This window comes from Lissotriton vulgaris, unplaced genomic scaffold (assembly GCF_964263255.1).
Source record: "Lissotriton vulgaris unplaced genomic scaffold, aLisVul1.2 SCAFFOLD_533, whole genome shotgun sequence".
In the NCBI taxonomy this organism is placed as follows: Eukaryota; Metazoa; Chordata; class Amphibia; order Caudata; family Salamandridae; genus Lissotriton; species Lissotriton vulgaris.
In genome coordinates this window covers 874,682-891,312 of record NW_028242897.1, presented here as the reverse complement: position 1 = coordinate 891,312, position 16,631 = coordinate 874,682, and the positions used below count along the sequence as shown (strand labels likewise).

The 16,631-nt window shown below is 49.4% G+C and overlaps 1 protein-coding gene across 1 annotated transcript in view; it reads left to right on the top strand.

Annotated features, from left to right (window-relative positions):
- Positions 1-16,631, top strand: part of LOC147668782 (uncharacterized) — a 156,897-nt gene that overhangs the window by 76,456 nt on the left and 63,810 nt on the right. The window contains exon 3 of the mRNA XM_086948434.1: positions 10,175-10,295. Coding sequence (XP_086804560.1) covers positions 10,175-10,295 — 121 coding nt within the window. The remainder of the gene's footprint in view (positions 1-10,174; positions 10,296-16,631) is intronic.

Below are 16,631 nucleotides of genomic sequence, written 5' to 3'. Positions count from 1 at the left end.
TCTCTGCACCACTCTACTCTATGCCACTGCACTCCACACCTCTGAACTCTACTCTGCACCACTCAACTCTATGCCAATCTTCTGTACTCTACACCACTACACTCTGGATCACTCCACGCCTCTCTAATCAGTTCTACACGACTGCACTCCATGTCACTGCACTCTACACCACTCTACTCTACACTGTTGCACTCTACACCACTCTACAGCTCTGCACTCTACCCGGCACCACTCCACTCTACCCTGAACCTCTTTACTCTATGCTACTCCACTCTACTCTGAAATAATCTACTCTACGCTACTGCACTCATTACCAGGAAGAAGCCACGACCGACTGATCCGGACTAACTTCCTTCATCAATACGCGATCGAGCACAAGGCTGACGCGTCCTCACTAGGCTCCCCGATTGCTGGTTGCCGGGTCCACTTACCCAATACTTTTTGTTGCCCTGCCCTGATTCTTTATGGTGGGCGTTATTGGCTACAAAGGTGTATATTGTTTAGGCATTATCAATGTCCTGATGATGATCCCCATGATTAGATAGTGGGATCGAAAGGCCGTCGACTTTTCTGTACACCATATACCTATAACGTACATCATGTGTTATATATTTGTAATGGTGTGACTGGAATTTCTATTGCATTATTATCTACAGGAATCTGAAGTTCTTGCCTAAAAGCCTTGTGTTTCTGTTTGTGACACTCTTCACCATGCCAATTTGTATGTGGTAGGGTACAGGCTTGTGCCCCACTACGAAGAATCGTTGAAGGAAATTCTTGTTGATTTTTTGTGAAAAAGTAAAAAGATTGAGACCTCTGTCCGGCTGGACATGTCCAAAACCAATATAGTATCCATTGTGTCTATATTGATTATTGTCAGAATTTTGATTATGCATGGGACCACTGTTGTTTTCATAAATATGTTCCCCGAGGTCCCTTGCTGACTAGTATGGGTGCCCTTGTTGACCTTTAAATATACTGCACTCTACTGTGCACCACTCTACTCTATGCCACGGCACTCTACATCACTACACTCTGTCAATGCACTCTACACTATTTTACTCAAAAGCGATGCATTCTGTGCCACTACACTCTTTGCCAATCTACTCTGTACTGCTGTAGTTTACGCCATTACACTCTACTCCACACTACGGCACTCCACTCTGCAATACACCACTGTATGAAGCTCTACTCTAATCTACAACAGTCGCCTCCACTCTGTGGCATTCTACAACACTACTCCATTCAGTGATGCTCTACGCAACTCCCTCTATGAAATTCTATGCCACTTTACTCCACTGTATTGTGCAGCACACTACTCCACTCTACTTCACTTCACTCTGGCCACTCCACTCTACTCTGTATCACTTGACTCTACAACACTCTACTCCACTTTATGCCATTCCACTCGCATACACTACTCCACTCTATATCATTCTACTCTAGGACAGTCTACTCTGCACCACTCAACTCTACTCCACTCTACACCACTCCAATCTTATCTACACCACCCCACAACACTCTGTGGTTCTCTATGACACTTTACTTGAATCTGACACTCTACACCACTCAACTCTACTCCACTTTACACCCTTCTACTCTATGTCACTCTACTCTATACCACTGCACTCCAAGCCACTCTATTCTACTCTACACCACTGTACTCTACGCCACTACTCTCTGCACCACTCTACTTGGCACCACTCCACTCTATGCCACTGCACTCTACACTGCTGCACTCTACTCTGTACCGCTTAACTCTACACCACTACACTCTGCATCAAACTACGCCTCTCCAATCTATTCTGCAACACTGCACTCCATGTCACTGCAATCTGCACCACTACACTTTATGCCACTCTGCTCTACACCTTTGCACTCTACCTTGCACCACTCCACTCTACGTTGAACCTTTGCACTCTACGCCACTTCACTCTACTCTGAAACAATCTACTGTATGCCACTGCACTCTAGTATGCACTACTCCATTCTACGCCACTGCATGCCACTTCACTCTGTCAAAGCACTGTACACCACTGTACTCCAAACTAATGCACTCTACGCCAATCTAGTCTGCACTTCTGAACATTACGCCACTTCACTCTACTCCACTCTGTGGCATACCATTCTATGAAACTCCACTCTACGACTCTCCGCCCTACGACATTATATTCTACGACACTACACTCTACGATAAACTACTCTGATGCTCTACTCTGCTCTACCACACTTGTGCCACTCTACAACACTACTCCACTCTATAATGCTCTATGCAACTCCCTCTATACCACTGCATACCACTTAATTCCACTCCTTTCTGCGACACACTACTCCACTTTACTCCACTCTATGCCACTTCACTTTATGCCACTCCACTTTATGCCACTTGCCTCTACAACATACTACTCCACTCTATGCCATTCCAATCTCGTACACTACTCCACTCTATACCACGCCACTCTGTGACAATCTACTCTGCTCTACGCCACTCTACTCTACAACACTCTACTCCACTTTATGCAACACCCTCTTCGCCACTCCACTCTGCTCCACACCACTCCACAACATTCTACTCCACTCTGATACTCTGTCACTCAACTATACTCCACTGTACACCCTTCCACTCTACGTCAATCTACTCTATGCCACTCTACTGTACATCACTCCACGCTATGTCTCTAATCTCTGAAAGACTGCACTCTCGGCCACTGAACTCAGTGCGGCTCTACTCTGCACCACTGCACTCTACACAACTGCATGCTACGCCACTGTAAACTATGCTGCTCTACACCATTGTGTTCAATATCACTGCACTCTACGCCATTCTGTACTACTCAGCACCATTGTAGTCTACACTAATGCTCTCTGCGCCACTCTTCTCTGCACCACTCTACCCTATTCTGCAACACTGCACTCTTCACCAGTGAACTCAACACCACTCTACTCCGCACCACACTCGTTATGTCACTGCATGTTATGCCACTCTACACCATTGCGCTCCGTCACGGCTCTCTGCACCACTCTACTCTTCATCACTCTACTCTTTGCCACTGCTCACTACTCTGTACCACTTAACTCTACCCCACACTAATGTACTCTATACGCCACTACATTCTGCATTACTTCACACCACTCTAATCTATACTGTACCACTGCACTCCATATCACTGCACCCTACACTACTCTACTTTATACCACTGCCCTCTATGCCACTCTACTCCTCTTTATTATTATTATTAAACTCATTTTTAAGGCGCACAAATCATCCCCCAGGAGAACTCTCGGCACCTGAGAAAGAGACAGCTGGAGGAGAAGTAAGCAGTCACTTTTCAGAATAGCCAGGTCTTAAGTAACTTTTTAAAATGGACAAAATTGGTGCAGGTTCGGAGAGACTTAGGAAGCTTGTTCCAGTGCGTCGGGCCAGGTAGGAAAAGGCACGTCCTCCCATTTTGACCTTCTTGATTCTTCTGCCGCATAACAGGTTACGGTTACTCGACCTTAGTTGTCTTCCTGGTTGGTAGCCTTCGATCTTCTTAGCCAAATACGACGGACCCAACCCATGCAGCGACTTGAAGATCATGCAAAGCAGATCCTCTGCAATCTGCCCTGCACCACTTGACGTTACCCTGACCCACTCCACTCTATACCATTTCACTATACTCTAAAACAATGGACTCTATGCCACTACACCACTCTACGTCACTGCACTCTATGTCAATGCACTCTAAACCACTTTACTCAAAATTAATGCACTCGACGCCACTGCATTCTATGCCAATTTCCTCAGCACCAACGAACTTTACACCACTCCGCTCTACGACACTACATTCTATGATGCTGCACTCTACGATACACCACTCTATGATGCTCTACCCCACTGTACAGCACTCTACTCCACTCTGTGCCACTCTACAGCACTACTCCACTCTACAACGCTCTACACACATCCCTTTATGCCACTGCATGCTACTTTACTCTATTCTGCAACACACTAGTCCACTTTACTCCACTCTATGTCACTTCACTCTATACCACTCCACTCTACTCTACGCCACTTGACTCTACCACACACTACTCCACCATATGTCTTTCCACTTTTTTACACTACTCCACTCTATGCCACTGCACTCAATGGCAACGTACTCTGCTCTATGACACTCTACATCACTCTACTCCTCTTTACAGTACTCTCCGCCACTGAACTCAACGCCACTCTACTCTGCACCACCTCTCTCTAAGCCACTACATGCTAGGCCATTCTACACCATTACACTCTACGTCACTGCGAAGCCAATACCTATTGCATAGGCGAGACCTATTGACTTTGCCAGTGCCTGGTACTGTTTTATTGCTAATGTCTCTGATATTAAAAAAAACAATGCCATCAGCAAGCTAAAATCCATACAGTTGTCCATGCCTGACAAAAACACGTATACTGCATGTCAAGTTCAAAACTGCCCCTGCTTGCAAAAAAGGTCCACTTTCTTAGCTTTCTAATTCACTAATGAGGGGCACCTATATTTTGGTGCCCAGGCCTATTTCTGCCCCAGCTTGACTCTGCTCTGGGCGATATAAGCTGTTGGTCAGGGTGATGGCACTGCCCAGAATGGGGGCATTAGTGTATAGTGAAGGAAGCCCTGCTATCAGGAGCACACACTAATGCAAGAGAGGAGCAGCTCAGGTATTTCAAGAGACTCCGTGCACAACACATGCACTTGTCATTCTTCCTTCCAACCAACCCGTGTTACCTCTGGACACCTTGGATTCTTCTTTTTTAAATGGGTCACAGAAGGGGCCGACTTATTATGTGTGTGTTGGGGGGTGGTAGCTTTACAGGTCCACTTTTGTGAGTTAGAAAGACCTTTCTGACTCTAAAAATGTCATGTTATGTTATGTTATAGCATTTTGTAATGCGCACAGCTACTCTAAAGAGTGTTCTTTGCACAAGCCCAGTGTGAGGGAAGGAAGAAAAGAGAGACAGCTAATTAAAAAGAACGGTCTTAAGCCTCGTCCTAAAATGTTTGGGATCTTGAAGGTTGCGTAAGTCAATGGCGAGTGGTTCCAGGCTGCTGCCACCATGTAAGCGAGGGAGCGGCCACCTACCCTTTTAAGACGGAACCTGGCGGTGCAGGCCATCAGCAATGTGGAGGAGTGGAGCTGCATAGAAGGCACATAAAACTGAAAGTGTTTACTTAAGTACAACGGGCCACGCCCATAAAGGGCAGCATCCGTGCTTTCACCGGTAACCAGTGCAGGTTACGAAGGTGCTGCCTAACGCTGGCCCTCTTAGGGAGATTGAGAAGGGTTCTTGCTGCGGCATTCTGAACTATCTGAAGTTTGTCCAGAAGGTAGCCCAATATACAATGCATTGGCGTAGTCAATACGAGAGGTAATGAGTGCATGAGTGACTGTTTCCCTAGCAGAAAGAGGGAATAAAGGCTGAAACTTTTTTAGTACTTTCAAAATGCCAATCTGATACCAACACTGGGCTGTGGCTTCAAAGCAGTAAGGCCTAGCCTCAATAACTATTAAACAAAATAACTGCCAGTACTGCCTCTCTATTTTAGGGGAAGTTTCATAGGAACGTATTGACTGTTAAACAATATGTACCATAGACCTTTTGTTTAGTCTGAAATCAATCAATTTTAATTATTTTTTCTTTTTTCACCTAGCAAAAACAATTTCTACTTTTTGTTTTTCTTTTATGTAATCCAAAAGATTTACATTTGCACCATAGAAAATCCTAGAAAACCATTCACTCGACTTCTCTCTTTCTGCACATTCATTCCAGCATTCACAACCACACTTTATCTACATCAAATATTACCACAACATTACAATATATACATATATCAAACAAAAGATTCAACATTAACAGCCATGGAATCTTTTCATAGTTTTCAGAAATCACAACATTTCTAATGAATTCTAAAGCTGTATGGAAAACAGGTCCTGTTGCTTTGAAACTTCCCCTTAAATAGAGAGGCAGTACTGGCAGTTATTTTGTTTAATAATTCAAAATGCCAAAGCACACTCCAGTCTGCTTTTTGATTTGAGGGCCTAAGCCCAGCTTTTTGTCGAACCGATACCTAAGTTCTTAACAGGATGGCCCCGGGGGATGGGCCAAGGAGAATCATCTGGCCAAAAGGAGTGCCAGTACTGGGGAGGAAACTTACAGAAGAAAAGGATCTCGGTTTTATCCTCATTACATTTAAGCTAGGCAGCTTTGAGCCAGTCAAACACTGCAGTCAGACAGGTTTTGACATGGGAAGAGGACGTCTCATTTTTATTCTAAGTGAAAAGAAGCTGAGTGTGATCCGCATACGCGATGACTTTGGCACCCAACTCTTCTGCCATTCAAATGAGGGGCGACATATAGATGTTGAGCAAGAGGGGACTCAGGACTGACCCCAGCGGAACCCCGGTAATCAGATTCTGGGGGTTAGTCATAAAGCGAGGGATCCAGACTTGCTGAGTTCTGCCCTCGAGGTAGGATTTCAGCCTCTTCCATGCAGAACCTGTAATGCCAATGTCCTGAAGACGAGATAGGAGTAGAGCGTGTGGCACGGTGTCAAACGCTGCCGAGAGGTCAAAATGGGCTAGTGCCTCCCTGCCCCCCTCATCTAATGTTTCGCGTTTGGATTCCGAGATTTCCACCAACGCAGATTCTATGCTGTAGGAGGCTCTGAAGCCTGATTGTGCTGGATGCAGAAGGTCATGCTGTTCTACAAAAGCAGACTGCTGTTTGTTGACCAATTTCTCACGAACCTTGGCCACAGCAGGGAGTAGAGAAATAGGGCGATAGCTGGAAGGAAGCTTGGGATCTAGTGGTGTTTTTTTTAAAGAGGGACAATCCGCGCTTGCTTTAAAAAAGGAGGAACTGTAGCAGAAGCTAAGGAATCATTTATCAGTGAGTTCATCAGTGGATTGCACGGTCCGAACCTTGTTAATAACAAAAGCTAGAGAGTTCCTCACAAGGAAGGGACGGGTTGTGGCAGTTGGTCTCTGCTTTAGGAGCTATAAAACTTTGTACGATATTAAAGATTTCTCTGGCGTTATTGCCAGATAGGGCAATACACTCAGCATAGTAGGCACTTTTTGCTTGGGCAATTGCCCGCCCGCCATCCTCGCGGTACTAGGGGTCACGTTGGCAGCATTAGGATGCGCCCGCCACAGTGGCGGGCGGATCCTGCATTCCTACCATACTAATATGGCAGGAGGGCTTTAGAGCAAGAATGGCAGGCGGATTGCCCCCCCCCAGGCCAGCGGTGGCTACAGCCAACCTGGCGGGGGCAATCCGCCCTCCATCCTAATGGGCCCCTTAGTGAGGGGATTTTTAGTGCACCCAGGCGGTGACTCTGGGGTGAGGCATGCTACCACCTTCTCAATCCAATTATTGAAATTCTCCAGTGCAATATTCAGACCTTCAGCAACCACAGGGCAACCACAAGAGCAAGACTGAGGGCAGGTGGGTCAATTCTATGGACAGCTTTAATCTTATGTTCTCTAAGTGGTCGAGTAAGCATAGATTCACTATGGGTTTTCCATGAGAAGTGAATCAGGAGTGGTCTGACCAAGATACTGGTAAAGGGGCAGCCACAGTGAAAGGGGTGCTGGAACAGATTAGGTCCAGAATGTGGGCATTGCGATGAGTAGGAGAGGTAACACATTGCTGAAGTTGGACCGACTGCAGAGAATTAAAATCTCCAAGGAGCACAAAGTGGGAGTAGCGGAGTGCCCGACGGGTGATCAACTCGTCGAGAGTTTTTAGAAAAGGACCTGCAGGACCAGGAGGTCTATACATCAGTATATCCTGCAAAGAATATTGAGGGGAGAATTTGATGCAGAAGTCAAGGGCTTCAGTCTCCGGTAGCTCCTTAAGTTCGCTCCACTGACACTCCCATTCATCCCTCACCACCACAGCTACACCACCTCTACGCCCAGATTTTCGATCTACTCTAGGGATTTTAAAGCCATCAGGGATGGCCATCTCAATCACAGGGCTAGAGTGCTCTGCTAGCCAGGTTTCTGTGAGAAAGAGCAAGTCTAAAGACTTGCCAGAGAGAAGATCAAAAATGTTATGGGAATTTTTATGACCAAGCGAGAATTAATCAGGGCCGCCTTAATCGTAAACACCCTATGTCTGCCTCTGGTCAGATTAGAACAGTGGGAGGTCACAGACATGAACTTGCATTTGTCACAGACATGAACCATGTTAGCTTCTATGTCCCACCTACAAATTCCACCACACTTCATGGAGTTTAAGGAAAGAATCTCCTCCCTGCTATAGGAAATGGACAAGAACTTACAAAAGGTGTTTAGGGCATGGGAAAGCACTATTTTACTTACACAAACCTTGTGATTTTACAAATTGAGGGGTTTTAGACAGCAAAAAAGTATTGTACCTTAAGCCCATAGTGTCAAATATAAGAAAAATTTCAGGGTCGGCTTTTAAATGTACCTGTAAGGGCTGTATGGTGTAACTACATTCGTAGCCACGGGAGATTAGGATGGGCTATAAATGTGTAGCCTTGTGACTACTGCTGGCCGAAGCAGAATACAAAACATTGGCTTTCAACTAATTTATCTCAAACGAACAGGTGGCACAAAAGGTATGCTTGAATGACCGGTGGCTGAGGAGATGCATCTGTCAAGGTCCCGAAATAATGAAAATTCAGCAAAGATTTTAACCCGCTAACTCTGTGAACCACCTAACCACGAACCAGTCTTAAATTTGCACCTAGTGTAATAGGGTCATGTGTTACCCCCTACTGGGTGGAATAGCATGGGAGGGAATGCAGGAACCTGGCTTGCCTCTTGGCTGCACTTCATTTTTACGTCTTGCATTAACCAAGATCTCATGGAGCATCTGTATAGATGCGTCAGTTTCCTTGCAACTGCGTTTGAAACCCTTGCACCACCATGGATGAGCTGTATTTGCAATACGGTACACCATGGTGCAAGGATATACAGATGCATCAGAAATGTTGATGCATCTGTTGGTGCAAAAGTCATGCATTGCTGGAGTTGTGTCATAAGCACAACGCAAATCCAGGAATGCATGACGAGGCCTATTCCTAACACACTGTGTCACTCCTTACACCTGCTCCAAGCAGGCGTAGGGTTTTGACGCAGTAGCATCCTAGAAATGGCGCAGTGAAAGCCTCACTTCTACGAGGCTTTCCCACGTGGGAACGCCCACCTTGCATACATTATACCTGACGCAGGTATAATGTGGCACATGGCGTTGCAAGGTGAGGCATCTCCCGAGATGCATCACGTTGTAAATGGGGGCAATGTGGCGCATTGTTTAGGCAGCCGCTGGGTCACAAAAAGTGTCACAACAGTGGCGCAAAAGGGTTGCAAGGGGCTTGTAAATCTTCCCCCATGATTTTACCAAAATATGTGTAAAGTATACTTACTTGTAGGTGTTTTATGCCAGCCAGCTTCAGCCATTGGTCAGTTTTAAGTTCCATATACATTCGCTGTGCCTACACATTTCATACGCAAGACGGCACGGTCACAAGTATACAACTTCCTATGACGCTGTGTCGTTCATCCATATTTGTGACCTTGTTCCTCTTGGCAATGTTACTTTGGTGGGAGCAGCAGATGCAGGAGGGAATTCTGAAAGAACACTTCTGTCAATAATGGCGGATCATTGGGTTGTGGTCATAATATGAAAGCTAAAAAAAATCACATCCGCAATATCAACTACCACTATGTTGTCTAGGAAAGTAGATTTGAAGTTAAGAATAAAAAAATCTATACTTACCTATATATATATTTACCTGGATGATCAAGTCCACCTTTCTCAGGAAACTCTAAAGAACCGTCTAGTGGTGGAGCGGGCGCAGAAGATCCTGACATCGAAAGAATTGGTACAGTGATTATCCTTGGGCATATTGTGGCGATATCCTGTCTCAGGTGTGATGAGACAGCGAAGAAAGGACCACACTAGTATAATGGACACTCGCATTCGCAGAGAGGTGTCCTACAAGTCTTGCTGAATCCACTTGCATGATGATAGCCCCACATGCTGTCTATGATGAACTCCAATATGCTCATGATAAGTGTGAATTGTATCAGACCTTTGTATTCAATCAAGCTTTTCTTTAAAAATAAAGGTATTCATTGTAGTGGATGACATTTGCTTTTTTCGTCTCATTCGCAGCGGGTACTGTATCAAAGAAAAGTTTTGCCACTGGTGCATTGTCCATTAAGAAGAAAGGAGGTTGGCATGGACATCCACCTACCACCAAATTTGCTCACATCCCTAATATGGACGATGAAAGGTAAGACTAACTTTGTAAAATAAGGATTGTGCCCAGCCAAACAAAAAGCTGGGGATGCCCACCTGACTCATGTATAGGACCCTTGGAAATATGCAATTCTGCAGCCCGTTTTCCGCATAATGATGAATTTACTGTACTTGCCACATAATCCACCCTCTACTGCATTACTTGTAGGTATGAAGAAAACAAATTGTAACTCAAAAGGGTCAAAAGTTGCTGATCAAAGTGCCCCATATGGAGCAACACATTTGCAGATCCTTTGCAAAGGTTTGCTGGTCATATTTCAATTGCTGATTCTCTTATGAAGGTGAAACGTTTGTCCCAATAGTTCTAATGTGTATTTATGATGATATGAATGTGCAATAATACTGCTACAGGATATGCAACATTACACTGCACAATGCGCCATTTCTTGACACATATTTTGGTCCTCCATTGCCTCATAATTCCAGTGGCTTTGCTTATGACTTGTCCACAGTCACCATGTGCTCTTAAACAGCTTATTTGTAAATGTATTTAGCAAGCAACAATGTCACAACAGGAGGGGCGTGGCTTGGATGCCGAGGGGACTGGCAGCGTGAGCCCGGAGCTCCGCGCCCAATCCCCGATAATATCCTGAAAACGGCACGAAATCCAGCATGCACAGAGCTATCCTGGCAGCACAGGACATCGGAACGGCAGCGGAGCCCCAGGAACCAGACACAACGCCCCTCCGGCGGTATAACGGCACGTTAGGAAGGACAAAGGAACATCGGGCGATTTGGCCCAAAATGGCGGATGGCACACAGAGCCGGCGCAGCTGAGAACCGTAGGTGCACGGCGGCCTCCTTGGACGAATCGGGAAGGGAGGCGGCGCCACTCAGGTCCACCCGAGCACCGTCAGCGACGGAGGCCGTGACTTCGGGCCCTGCGGGCGGAGGCGGACTCGGCCGCTGGCCGACCATCAAGAAGGCTGGTAAGATTGGGGCCGCCCCGTGAATCGGCGGCTGAGTGAGCCGCCGTGAGTTGCGGCAGAGAAGAAAAGCTGTGAGTGCAGCGGACGGCGGAAACCCTACACTGGGCCTAACTGCGGGAAAGACGGCACACCCGCCCAACGGGGGGGAGGGGGATTTTCCAACGACCGGAGGTCGGAGTAAGACGGGCCTGACAAGGCTACGAGCGGATGGGAAGCTGCCGGCAATAGGCTGGGATATTGGCACTCACCGGCACCTATGAACTAACGCCCGAAGTGTGTTACAAACGGCTCGAGATCCCGGACTAGCAAATCTGTTGGCCCGTAGTGTGCGCCTGCTGAGATTCCACTGCCTGGAGGGGAGCGGAGAGAACCCCCCTCTGGATTTGCGGAGAGGGTGCTGACGGCTGGCGAAAAGGACAAGATGGGGAAACACAAGGGGAGAGTGGAGGGAGCTGCCGGCTCTGAGGCGCCGGATGGCATGGTGCAGAGCCCTGCTGATTTACAGCAGCTACAAGATCGTATCCTGGAAGCCATTACGGCCACGAAAGACGCTCTGCAGCAGGATATAGCTCAAGTGGCGACGGGGTTGGGGCTTCTGCGAGCGGATCATGACAAACTGAAAGACAGGGTCAAAAGCACGGAAGATACCCTGCAAGAGATGGCACCAGAGCATAAATCCATGGAGGGCGGTTGGTGGATGCGCTTGATCGAATACAGGCACTGGAAAGGCGGGCGGAGGACGCTGAAAACCGCAGCAGGCGCAACAATGTACGCTTGGTGGGTCTGCCGGAGAATAAGGAAGGCGATGACATGGTTGGATACCTTGACAACTAGTTACGGTCAGAAGTGGCGCTGGAGGGCCTTTCACCTTTCTTCACGTTAGAACAAGCGCACCGGGTCCCAGCTAGGCCTCTTAGGCCGGGCCAGCCACCCCGTCCAGTGGTGATAAAACTGTTGCACTATAAAGACAGAGACTGGCTGTTGCAAAGGGCCAGAGACGTGGGCCCATTCCAAGTGGACAACAGCAAAGTAACACTGTTCCCTGACTACACGTTTGAAACTCGGAAACTGCGTGCCTCCTTTTTGTCAATCAAGCGGGAACTGCGAGCAGAGGGCATAAAATACTTGCTCCTATTCCCAGCCAAGCTCAGAGTAGTGGTGGATAGCAAGACGCTCTTCTTTCCTACGTCAGCGGATGCCTGGGTGTGGTGGGACACTTACAAGGCCGGGACGGACGGTTCAAAATTCAGAGCCGAAGTGGAGCAGCGTCAACAACCGGTGCGGAAATCGCAGAGGCTCCGGAGGCATCGGCAGAGATCTAGAAAACCCACGGAGTCTCAAAGGGAAGAAGAGAGAAGAGCAGCGCTGCAAGCAGTGGTGGATTTCTTGGGGACAGTGAGAACCCTTTCACGCAGGGGCTCGGACTCAGAGGGCCAGGTTACGGGCTCGGAAACGGACCTATCGGAACTTAATGGCGCCAAGGGCCCTGTGGTAATGCCGCAGACATCGGAGGAAATTATTGAAGCTTGAAGAAGGAGACGAACAGTGCTAACTGTATAGGATGCCTGGGGGGGGCCTTTGCCTACCGATGTCGAAGCATACGACAAAGCAGATTGGATGTTCGTGAGTGTTTATGGGGGATTGCGGGGCGGGGGGGATGGGACTGTGGTAACCACCTTCGGAGCCGAGTTTGCGCCCTATTGGCCCGTAAGGCCACCGTAGTGTAGACTGCGGAATAGGTGGGTAGTTGAGGGGGGTTATCTTGCCCTTTCTAAGTTTGAATGGGAGCTCCTTTTGCGAAGTTAGGTCCTGTTCTGGGGGGAGGGAGCTGAGAGTAGTTGGGGGGGCTCGAGGCGGGGGACTTGGGGAGGGGAGGACTGTTGCTTTGGGGTTGGGTTGGGAGGGTGCCACCACATGCGCCTGGATGCGGACTTATGCTACCTCATGTCAGTTAATATGGGACTATGGCTAATTCTGGAACAGTGAAATGTGTTACCTGGAACATGAGGGGGCTGCATACTATGGCAAGGAGGCATAAGGTTCACGCTTATTTAGTTCGTAGAGGGGTTCAGATTGCACTACAGCAGGAAACACATCTGACAAAGCAAGAGGGTGTTGCGCTGCAGCGAAGGTGGAGAGGGCAATTGTTCAACACCACATACTCTGCATTTGCAAGAGGCGCGCTGATCTGGATACGGGCGGGGACTCCTTTTCAAGTGGTTAGGCATACAATAGACCCAGAGGGTAGGTTTGTGGCCGTAGAGGGGAAACTTAAGGGCCGGGATATAGTGCTTTGTAGTGTGTATGCACCGAATGTCGACCAATCATTTATCTTGACGAGGCTCTCTGGCGCGCTAGCGAGATACTTAGCGGGCCCCGTCGTCGTGGGTGGAGACTTTAATTCAGTGGCAGACACTACATTGGATAGGTCCCATCCACCTCTAGGAACATCCCCGGTGCACCGACTGGCGAAGCGTAGGCTTGAGTGGCAAGAGAGATGGGAGTTGGAGGACGCTTGGCGAGCGCAACACCCAACTGTAAGGGACTACTCGTATTACTCTAGCCTGCATGACCTCCATGTCCGCCTTGACGCTTTTCTGTGCTCCCCACTCGGGATCTCTGCTGTGGCGAGTACTGAGTACTTAACCCGCACGCTGTCCGATCATAACCCCTTGCTGCTAACGCTAAATTGGATGACTGATACCTCGCGAGTTCCGACATGGTAGCTGCGGCCTGACATACTGGACGACCCACTGTTTCGGGAGGCATTGAGAGAGAGGATTATACATTATTTTGAGGAAAACGACGGCACCACGGCATCCAGAGTGATGAGTGGAAGGCCTTCAAGGTTGTTGTCAGAGGCCATTGCATAGGGAAATATGCAGGAGTGCGCAAGGCTTTACTGGATGATTTAGATAAGTCAGAGAGGACACTGGGGGAGGCCGAGATGGCAAAACCTAATCATCCTGAGCTGCAGGATGCTGTCTGTAAGGCCAAGGAAGCAGTGGCGGTCGAAATGGAATGGCTTCGCAGCTTCGACCATAAGACCTATTTGACGAGAGCACACGCTGAGGGGGACAAAGCTGGGACGTTGCTCGCTTGGTTGGCTAACCCCACTAGACATAGCCACCCGATCTTGGCCATAGAGGGGGAAGGAGGCCGTATATACAACACCCAAATGGGAATATTGGACAGTTTCCAATCGTACTATGGAACACTTTATGAGAGTGCGTTGGAAGTACAGGAATGCGAAATTGACACCTTCTGGAGGGGCTGCAATTACCGCAGCTAGACCAGGAGCAGGCAGAGACCCTGGGCAGGGATATTGAACTAGGGGAGATCGGGAGTGCTGTGAAGCGGATGGCTCGTAATAAAACCCCGGGCTTGGACGGTTTGCCCATAGAATTTTACAGTAAATACCTGGGGCAACTTGCTCCGCGGCTCCAAACGGTATATAATGAAGCCAAGGCTAGAGGCAGGTTAACTCAATCCATGTGTGAAGCTCAGATGATCCCGTTGCTGAAGCCAGGGAGGGAGAGCAGCAGACCAGCATCCTATAGGCCGTTGTCCATGCTAACAACGGACTACAAAATCCTGAGTGCCATATTGGCGACCAGACTGTTACAGCACATGTCGGAGCTGATCCATAGTGACCAATCCGTATTTATTCCCACGCGAAACACTACTATCAATATACGTCGACTGATACGTCTGCTGACAGACCCAATGCCAAGTGCGCGATCGCCTTTAGTACTATCAATCGATATTGAGAAGGTATTTGATAGCTTAGAGTGGGAAAATCTGTACAGGGTCATGAAGCGCTTTAGCCTTGGAGACGGTTACATAGGCTGGACGAGAGTGTTGTATGCATCAGTGATGGCACGAGTGCGGGTGGGCTCTCTCATATCGCACCAGTATCGGGTGTGCTGTGGCACTAGGCAGGTGTGCTCACTCTCCCCCCTGTTGTTTGCATAAGCAATAGAGCCCTTTGCGGCGGAGGCCAGGATAGGAAATTATTACAAGGGCCTAGTCTACAGGGGGCGTGGCTTGGACGCCGATCGGGATGGCGGCGTGAGCTCGTAGCTCCGCGCGGATTCCCGCTAATTCTCCTGTTTTTCGGGACCCCAGGCGACCCGGAGAAGACGTTCCTGCCCTCTGAAGTGTAGGGGGACAGCTGGACATAATCGGTTAGTTGCTGGGGGACTGCTGGCCCCGAGGAGATCGAGGAAGAGGCGGCCGAGGTGTAGACCAGGGTGTGAAGAAAATGGCGGCGAGGAGATCGGATGGTCCCGAACTACAGCCCTGAGTCCGGCTGTCGCCAAGCAGAGAGGGACCCTGCACCCGACTGCCCGACGCACTGGGATTGGCGGCGCGAAGCCTTGAGACCGGGGGACGCTGCCCGATTCACCCAGGGGACCCGGGGCCCTCGTCGGCCGCCGTCCCGTGACTCATCCTCCCCCCACCGGACTAGTGGGGGTGACGGACCGGAGCTCATCCGCCTGGTCATTGCTCCTGAGACCATTGGCGGTGGCATTGTGCTGCCTGGTGCCCGGTGCTCGGCCCGGGCCCACGAGAGCGCCCCACAGAAAGGGTGGCCGGACTTGTGACGCAGCGCCCTGACATGGCGGCGATCGGAGGGCCGACACCCGGGAGCCGCGAAGGGGACTCGGCGACATCGACCCGGTTGAGTGAGAGTCCCTCCCCGGAGCTTGACCAAGAACAGCGGCTGAACCGGCGCTTGGATGCCATCCTTGAGGCGATCACCTCCACCAAGGAGGCGTTACATAACGACATTGCCCAAGTGGCCACGGGCCTGGGGCTGCTACGTGCGGATCACGCGAAGCTGGCGGATCGGGTCAAGGATCATGACCAACTGTTGCTGGACCTGAAGCCCTCGGTGGTGACCGCGGAGCACAGGATTACAGACATTTTGGCCCGGCTGGACACTCTGGAACGGAGGGCGGAGGATGCCGAAGGCCGCAATAGGCGGAACAACGTGCGGGTCGTAGGCCTGCCGGAACGGATTGAGGGGGAGGATGCGGTGGCCTACATGGAGAACTGGTTCCGCACTGTGGTGGCGCCGGAGGGGCTTACTCCATTTTTCACTCTGGAGCGGGCCCACCGGGTGCCCGCTCGCCCGCCGGGGCTTGGCCGCCCCCCCCGTCCAATGGTGGTGCGGCTCCTCCATTACAAAGACCGAGACCTTCTCATCCAGCGGGCCAGGATGTCGGGCCCTTACGGGGTGGAGAACAGCAAGGTGACGATATTTCCGGACTACACGCAGGCGGTCCAGAAGGACAGGGCATCGTTCCTTGCTGTGAAGAAGGAGCTCAGGGAGGAAGGCATTCAGTACTCCTTGCTCTACCCGGCCAAGCTGCGGA